At 40.1% G+C, this 8235-nt stretch overlaps 1 protein-coding gene across 1 annotated transcript; it reads left to right on the plus strand.

Annotated features, from left to right (window-relative positions):
* The first annotated feature begins 1194 nt into the window (after positions 1 to 1194).
* On the plus strand, positions 1195 to 2003 carry LOC147891365 (uncharacterized). Its single transcript, XM_087390062.1, has 2 exons — positions 1195 to 1308; positions 1454 to 2003. Exons 1-2 carry the CDS (start codon positions 1259 to 1261, stop codon positions 2001 to 2003), a joined length of 600 nt encoding a protein of 199 aa, XP_087246188.1. The 5' UTR covers positions 1195 to 1258.
* Positions 2004 to 8235: the final 6232 nt, after the last annotated feature.

Genomic DNA, 8235 nt, shown 5'->3' on the forward strand with positions numbered 1-8235 from the left:
GAACTGTAGTATTAGCCTCTCCTCTCCAAAGAAGTAAGGAAAAAGAGGGGCATAGCTAAATTAAATAACTTAAAGAGTAGTGCCTCTCAGTAAAAAAGAAGAAGAGGGGCATGGCTTAATGAGGGCTTAATAGAATAACTTGAGGCATAGTGCCTCTTAGTGAAAGGAAAAAGAGGGCTTATTAATTAGAAGGTAGTTGCATTGAGATAGATGTTTGGCTACTAATATTTGGCCACATGCTAGATGGTAGTACCTAGATTCTTTGTATTCTATTATAGAGAATTTCTTGGTTGCCTTCCTTAGAAACCTGAAGGTAGTGGCTACCATGTGCCAAGAGAGAGAGTGTATCTTTAGAGGGTGCAACATGTGCCAAGAGAGAGGGTGTGTCTTTAGCACCAAATTTTATACAATCATTGTAATAAAAATAACTGGAAGAGTAGTATTAGCCACTCCTTTCCAAGGAAGTAAGGAAAAAGAGGGGCATAGCCTAATTAAATAACTTAAAAAGTATTGCCTCTCAGTAAAAAAGAAAAAGAGGGTGCCTCCTTTGTGGTTACCATGTGCCAAGAGAGAGGGTGTATCTTCTAGAGGGTGCAACATGTGCCAAGAGTGAGGGTGTATCTTTTAGAGGGTGCAACATGTGGAGAGGAAAATAAAATTAGTCACACACATGGGCATGTCAAAGGTCCTCTTTGTAGTTTAATGTTAGGTCTTCAATTTTAGAAATCTAAGGTTTTAAATCCTACAAATGTTAAGGCATTTTAGTTATGTTCTAACAATAAATCTCTAAATTTTGCTTAATATTAAGTTTTGGAAATTGACCTTCACTTTTGAAAATAGAAGGCATTAAAACCTCCAAATTTTCAAGAAAAACCTTTAAATGTTTTGACTTTAAGGTTTTTTGTATGTGTGTTTCGGTGTCCAAAAGAGTCCTCTTTGGGGGTGTAAATTTACTAGTAAATTGACCGATTCTGATTCTCGGCGTATGTACTATTGACTAATGAAAAGGTGTGTTGAATTTTTTTTAAACGGGCAGCTACAAAAGCAAGAAGATTACAATCGTAATGCTATTGGGTAGGTTACAATTGTCTGTATTGAAACTTGCACAAACGGTAAAGTTAACGTCTTTGTGGATTAAGATAAGCAAATACCTTACTTCCGTGCTCACAACCTACGTAGCTCCCTAGTCTTCTTTGCTTCCCTGCACTTGCCTCACCTCCGATCCCCACATTGCTCCATCCACAATTCGGTAACATCCATGGCTGAGCCTCGTAGCAGTGATCCCCCGCCTCACAAGTCCCCGGAAAGGTACAGTTACCAGAACCCACCTTCCCATCTCCATCTTTATTCCCTTAGCCTTGATTTTGTTTGAGATATAACTGTATGCTCTGTAGCTTGCCATTGCTGCAGTGTAGTCCCCGCTTTTAACATCGCCTGCGTTTGATTTGAGCAGCAAAGCTACTGAATCGGAAGTGCAGCGAGTAGCCCAAGACGCCGTGGTAGTCGAATCTCTTGCGAAACTCCATCTCGCAGCATTGGATGAGGTCGTCAGCGTCAACTCCTTCTTCACTGCCGCTGTCTTCATAGGCCTGTCGCTGAACGCTACACAACAAACCAGTCTGGTATCGACATGCAACGCTGGAATAGATACCGCCAGGAGGCTTGTGGTGCACGAAGTTGTCGCCTTCAGCTGCTACTTGTTTTCGACTCTGATAGCTCAAGGATTGAAGCTGCAAATGACACTCGGAAGTCTGGCAAACAATCGTAGACATTGGCGAGTAAATCCCCGCATTCTGAGGATTGGGATGATTCTTTCGGCCGTCGGATCGATAGTAGGAACAGTGTTTCTGATGCTGTCTATGGTGGGTGTGATTCAGATAAGGCTAGGACTAATCAGTTGCCGCAGCGTGTGGGCGACACGGGCTGTTCTTCCTCTTCTGGCGTTGGTATCAGCTGGGGTGCTAACGTTCATATCGCCTGTGCTTTATGCAGTGATTACTTGACTAGCCATAGTCATATTTCCTATAATCTCAAATTCTGCTCAATGAGCTGCAATGAAGGGCTGTTCAGAAATTGTTTTTAATTATGTTTTCCAAACAACTAGTGCATTTTCTGTTGAGGGTCGGATTTTGAAAGCCTCATCGACTAAGTCGTTTCCTAGTACAATAAGAGAGTCTCTGCAGAGCGGGTCTTCACAGTATAGATACGAGTCATACGACACTGGGTAAATTTTGATGATAAGCTTTATACTTTCAACTGCAAATGAGAAGAAAGTGCAGTGCATGGATCCAACGCCCAGTAAAGCGTCTTTGATTGTAGCGGCGCGTAAGTAGCAACAAACATGAGGATGGGAAGATACCATTCTTTGTCAGTTACAACTTCGCAACATCTCAGCCCGTACTCTAATTGTCAGTCTCGTCATGTCAACACCCAAAGACAGATGTAAGCTTGTGCCCGAAAATGCTTTCCTTGGTTCCTCAGTGTAGAAAGGTTATCTATGTAGATGTAGAGGAGGCTTGGATGTAAGGAGCCCTCGAGCGCAAATGGTTAAATGAATTATATGTCAAAATCAACGCCCACAACGGCCCGACGTGGTTGGCCACCACCACAACTTCAATGCCTGTGGCCTGTGAGCCACCGTCCCGAGAAACCCGACTCCCGGCACCTCTCTAGTTGAAATATGTGAAGTCCGAGGAGCCCTCAAACTCAAGCTCAAATGGCGTCAAAGGAATTACCTTGCGTGAACTACTTACTACCGTGGATTAATGTGAATTACCGTCCTCCAGCGTAGAGTCCAGCTCTGTCTATGCGTGAAAAACCTGTTGATCTAGTATAGGAAGAAAATTAGAAAACGAAACTAGTTGTGCAACCCGACCCGTTTCCAAAGAACCCAGCTCATGACTCGTGGAATCTCTAAAACAAGGGCTGGGAAGTCGAGCCAGCTCTTGAGATTCTACTCGTGGAATCTCTAAACCAAGGCCTAGGACGTCGAGTCCAGCTCTTGGCTTGGCCTTGTCCTACTCAAAATCGCTCGCTGGACGGCCTTCCCCCACTGCCCGAAAAATGTTCATGATAATACAAAAACCTTTAACAAGCTGAATGTGCAATTTATCCTCTTGGTTCCTTCTCATGAGATTCGTGCTCTACACACAATTTTGAAGTTTAAAAGTGTTGAATTTCAGAAGATTCCATTCAAAAACCTTGAATACATTTAGAGGAGAATTTTAATTTAAAGGAAGAGCTATAACATACTACCAACTAGATTTGTGGTAGGCAGATGGCGAGGCATAACTGCAAAGAGTGTTTATTTCGCAATATAATTTAATAGTGTGTAACTACCAACATGAACACTTTTGGTTATTTTAGGATCATTGTACTAAAAGTTAACTACATTAAACTTCAAAGAACTAGAAAACAAATTACTGTTCATTTCTATGACAGCGAGGCATAATTGCAAAGAGTGTTTATTTTGCAATATAATTTAATAGTGTGTAACTACCAACATGAACACTTTTGGTTATTTTAGGATCATTGTATTAAAAGTTAACTACATTAAACTTTAAAGAACTAGAAAACAAATTACTGTTCATTTCTATGACAATTTCATTTAACAATAGAATAGAAACTCAAATTTTCACAAAAGAAAACATCATAGCATTGATTTATCGAAGATTAATGTAGGCAAATTATAATCGAATTAGTCAAAAGTAGCTGAAAGTGATGATATCGGCTTAATGTATTAAATCATTTGAAATGGAAACGGTGTAACCAAAATATAGGCTCGATTTGAGCCCCCTAAAAATACAATTAAACAAGTCTCCTCCGCTTAAAGTAGCAATACTTCCTAAGGCTTGCTGGATTTCCTTTTATGTTATTGTAACCCCTTGAGTTTGATGTTGTTCCTAGGCGATGTAGAATGTGCTGGTGCTCCAGGATATTTGCCTCCTTTTTGCTTCTAGCCTCGATGCTACTATGTCCATCTTGAAGTGGCTTTCAAATGGGGCGTACCTGTGTACATCATCGATCATTTTAGTTAGTGGGTTAGTCTTGTGCTGCTGTAGTTGCTTTAGGGCATCTCTAGTTTGGCCAATGTATTTTTTTCCATTTTCAAGACAAGTGATGCAATAGATAAAATTTATTATTGAAGTCTCCTTTTTGGTTTTGCTGCTTTGGTCTGTCTCTGCAAGTTTTGGGAATACATTGGAGAAAAGTGTTAGTTTCTCATGTTGTTTTGAAAGCAAGATTGTAGACAATTATGTAAACTCTACTTTACCTTCAATTTTGATCCTGGTTGGTGCCGAGAACATAGTTTCTCCCTTTACATAATGTTCTTTAGCGAATTTGGGGTCCACCTTGTCTGTCACTTTTTCAATAGTTATTGGCCCCACTGACCTACCTCCACATCGTATACGTCTTTGAATTGCTGAAGTATGTTATCCGCTTCTTGCTTGTCCAATTGGGAGACCTCTTCGATGTCGACATTGAATGCGAAGTATAGCATTATCATGCAGTACGTGGATATTCCTTTGCCATGGTTATCAAGGAGCATCTGCGCCATCGAACAAGTCATTTGTTCACTGACTGATTCGTTTCCATTCTGAGAGTTTTTGTATAATGTTTAATTAGCCCATCTGCAAGGTTGTTGGACCCTTTTGGTTTGTCTACCAAGATTTGGGTCACTCTTGTCATTAGTGGATGATATTCTTTATGAGAATTGAATCGGTGGATGTATTCGACTGGTAATACTCCTGCTATGCTAGCTCTTCGCATTTGTTTATCGTTGAAGAATATCTTTGTTGCTTTTTTCTGCATCTTGGAGGCGTGTTCATGTTCATCTAGCTTTTGTACTACCTTTCTTTTGAGTTGTTGGAAGATCTGCAAAGTAGTGAATGTTAAATTTGTTGAATATCGTCAAGGCTTGTTTTCTTTAATGTGGCGAAGCTAAAATGTAAAAGCATATAGATTTACCTCTTTTGCGCTAGCCATTACTTTGAAATCTCCTTTTTTTTTTTGGGCTGCTTGATCTGGAAAAACAAGGAATGACAACTCAGTTATATTTTATTACATTTGTTTGGTTTTATTATATGTTGGCCTTATGCTGTTTTTTCTTCTTAGCAAAGTGCTAGTTGAAATGTAAGAGTGGACGTGATGTCTGTTTTAAAGAATATACATTTTTTATTCTGGTGGTGCGATGTATGGCGTGGATACAAAGTCAATCAATTTTGTGCCATGCAAGATATGAAGATTCTGACGAGTAGTCACTCGAGAGAGCATGACATATGTCTACCGTATCACAATTATTGCCTTCCCTTGTAGTGTTGTGCTATGTGACTTGTGACTAGTCATGGCATATGTGAGCGTGATTGGGAATGTCATTTTGTGGTACCACATTCCATTCAGCACCCTTTGTGTGCTTTGAGCATCTAAGGATCATACGCTCTCCTATGGAGGAGAGGATGGCATGAATCCTTTCCAATATGGATGTTGTTTCGTCCCACTCCACTCTTTGAATAGTTGTTGTTGCTCCACTGGCCACCCTGATCATCAAGTTAATATTCTCTGTTAGCATGATTTTTGCCCCGATTGCCACATGAGGAAGTTCATGGAAATCTGGGTCCATGATCCAATCTTGTAGCTCATCAATGTTGGTGGCATTCTTCTCAACTTGGACTGGTATGATGTCGAAGCCCACCGCGAATTGTGATGTCAATATTGCATCATTAAATCGATGTACATCTTGTCTGTGAGTGCATAGAATAGTCATCTCTGCATCCATGAATGTTGTTGCCTCCTCTTCTATGATCATGAGGCCACCGAGGTATCGTTCGATCTGCTCTTTTGTTAGTGGTGTTGTGCAAATGATGTTTAAGAACGTATTGAAATCTAGATCTTATAGGTGCCGTATGGGGGCGTGCATGTAGTGAAATCTTCCCATTCTCCAGAAGGGCGAATTACTGATGTGGCATTTTTGGCAATAGTCCTTTGCAGCGACTCTATATTTGCATACCAGTGGCAGTTGTTGCATGTCACCAAAAAGAATCACCTTCTTGAATTGGAATGGGTCTAGCATACTATTGTTGCAAACATCACATAGTTGTCAAACCACCAGATTCATCATTTGGGATGTCATCATAGATATCTCATCTATGATGATTGCGTCTGCTGCAAGTAAAGCAAAGTAGTGTTCATATGAATTGGCAAGTGCGCTACGAAACATATTGTTAATATTTGGAAGGGCGAATTGATGATGGATTATTGTTGCCAGGTGACTCAAGCGTAGTGATGCAACACCAACTATCGCTGACAGAACTATGGATTTTTGGTGCAAAACAAGATTGTATATAATGTACTTGATCATGAATGTCTTACCTGAGCCTGGTGTTCTGCAAACAATGTGTAGCCCGCCTTTTGTCTTGAAGATGTTTTTGTAGATAGCACTTTGATCTTCTATAAGTGTACTATTTTCCATGCCTTTAAATTCGTCTAGTAGTTGTAGAATCCTAATTTGGCTCCTCTCAATTATGTTGTTGCTTCCATCCTTGTAAATGGTTGGAGAAGTATCATCCATGGTTAAAATGAGCTTGATCTATGGTAGCCCATGTGCCTTGTAAAGCACTCTAGTAGAGGTGGTATCTCCAAAATGAGCTTGATCTTACTATAATCCATGGAGAATCCATGGAGATCCCATTATTCGATACAACTATCCCAAGATCACTGTCCTTAACCCAAAATTGACATTTGAGTGAGTTTAGGGATATTTACTAAACTAGTTTCAAGTATCAAAGATGCTCGTCCCACTTTGATGGACTGCACAAGTCTTCTAGGAAAACTTTCAAGAAGTCCCTTAGATATTCCTTAAAACTTGTGCTCATTAACCACCACTGATATGTGGTCGGAGAATTTGTGAGCTCAAAAAGCATCACCCTAAATGCAAATATGCCCCATTTGGTGGCAAATGCCATTTTTTGCTAGTCTTCTACTACAATTATGACTTGATTGTAGCCTAAGAATCTATCAAGAAAATTGTATGCCTTCTTGCCAACTACTCTTTCTAATACATCCTTAGTGAATGATAGTGGGGAATGATCTCAATGAGTGGTGGCAATAACCTTTTTGAGGTCTACACACACACAAATTTCATCATTCTTTTTAATCACCATCACTATCAAAGGCACACACCCTGTGTGTTTGATCTCATGAATCCTAAGTTGATTTGTTTTTAATCTCATCTTTCAACAATGGTGGAATACTTAGGATTCATGGGATATGGCCCTTGGAAAACTGATTTTGTGTTTTCTACCATTGGAATGGTGTGTTGCATGACTTCCAGTGGCACACCTTTTATATCAGAGTATTTCCAAGCAAAACAATCCTCATATTCATGGAGTGAGATTAATTCTCCCTCTTGTTCCAATGTAAGTTCATCGATGTTAGACTTGTTTAGTGTCTTCATTGTGCCCTAATAAATTCACCTCTTTGACCTTGGTAGGACGATCAAATCCTAATGGTTACCTCTTCTATCATCCTCTTGGCTTGCTCAAAGAGTATCTTGTAGTCTTGGACCATGTATGCCTTAATGTGTGGAGGGACTTGGTGTAAAATGACATTGTCATCCTCATAATCTTCCAAGCCTCCTTGGTATGTTGTTTATCCTTAGTGAGAGACTCTTTGGTTTTTGGACCTGGTGATCTTGGCTTTTGGAGGTAGCTCTTTGTCTACATTGAGAGATCCTATGGGTACCTTGACTCAGTTTAGTCTAGAGCCCTAGTTTGATGAAAACTCATGATGAGCAGTGTTGGCCTTGACCTAAGCCAATTTAGGTCCAACTTTACATTGACTTCACTTGTCCTCTCCTTGGATGCTTTTATCATATTAATCACATTGAGTGGTACTACCACTCTTGGCTCCTTTGGATTGGAGGTCACAATCTATGTTCCCCTTTTCTCAGGCATATCTATGGTTGCAATTATATGCATCTAATTATGAGAGAAATTGGGTTTGGGTAATAGATCATACCAATGTTCATCCCTTTCCTCACTTTCATGTTATAGGCTTGGCACACATTAACTAATGTGGACTACTGAGTGGTATCTGACTCCTCTCTGACTCATCTATACAAAAAGTTTTCCCAACATAGGGTGAGTCTTCCATCTTTGAAAATCTACCCCATCTTGGCACAGGTAAATTCTATTAGAGATCTAGTCATGGACTAGTCCTACGGCACACATGAAGGGT

This window comes from Dipteris shenzhenensis, chromosome 18, assembly GCF_047967505.1.
Source record: "Dipteris shenzhenensis isolate YYH24624 ecotype China chromosome 18, Dip_SZ_1.0, whole genome shotgun sequence".
Lineage (NCBI taxonomy): Eukaryota > Viridiplantae > Streptophyta > Polypodiopsida > Gleicheniales > Dipteridaceae > Dipteris > Dipteris shenzhenensis.

Coding starts and splice junctions, on each gene's coding strand:
- LOC147891365 (XM_087390062.1), top strand. CDS start 1,259: ATGGCTGAGCCTCGTAGCAGTGATCCCCCGCCTCACAAGTCCCCGGAA. Junction 1,309..1,453: donor CCTCACAAGTCCCCGGAAAG/GTACAGTTACCA, acceptor TGATTTGAGCAG/CAAAGCTACTGAATCGGAAG.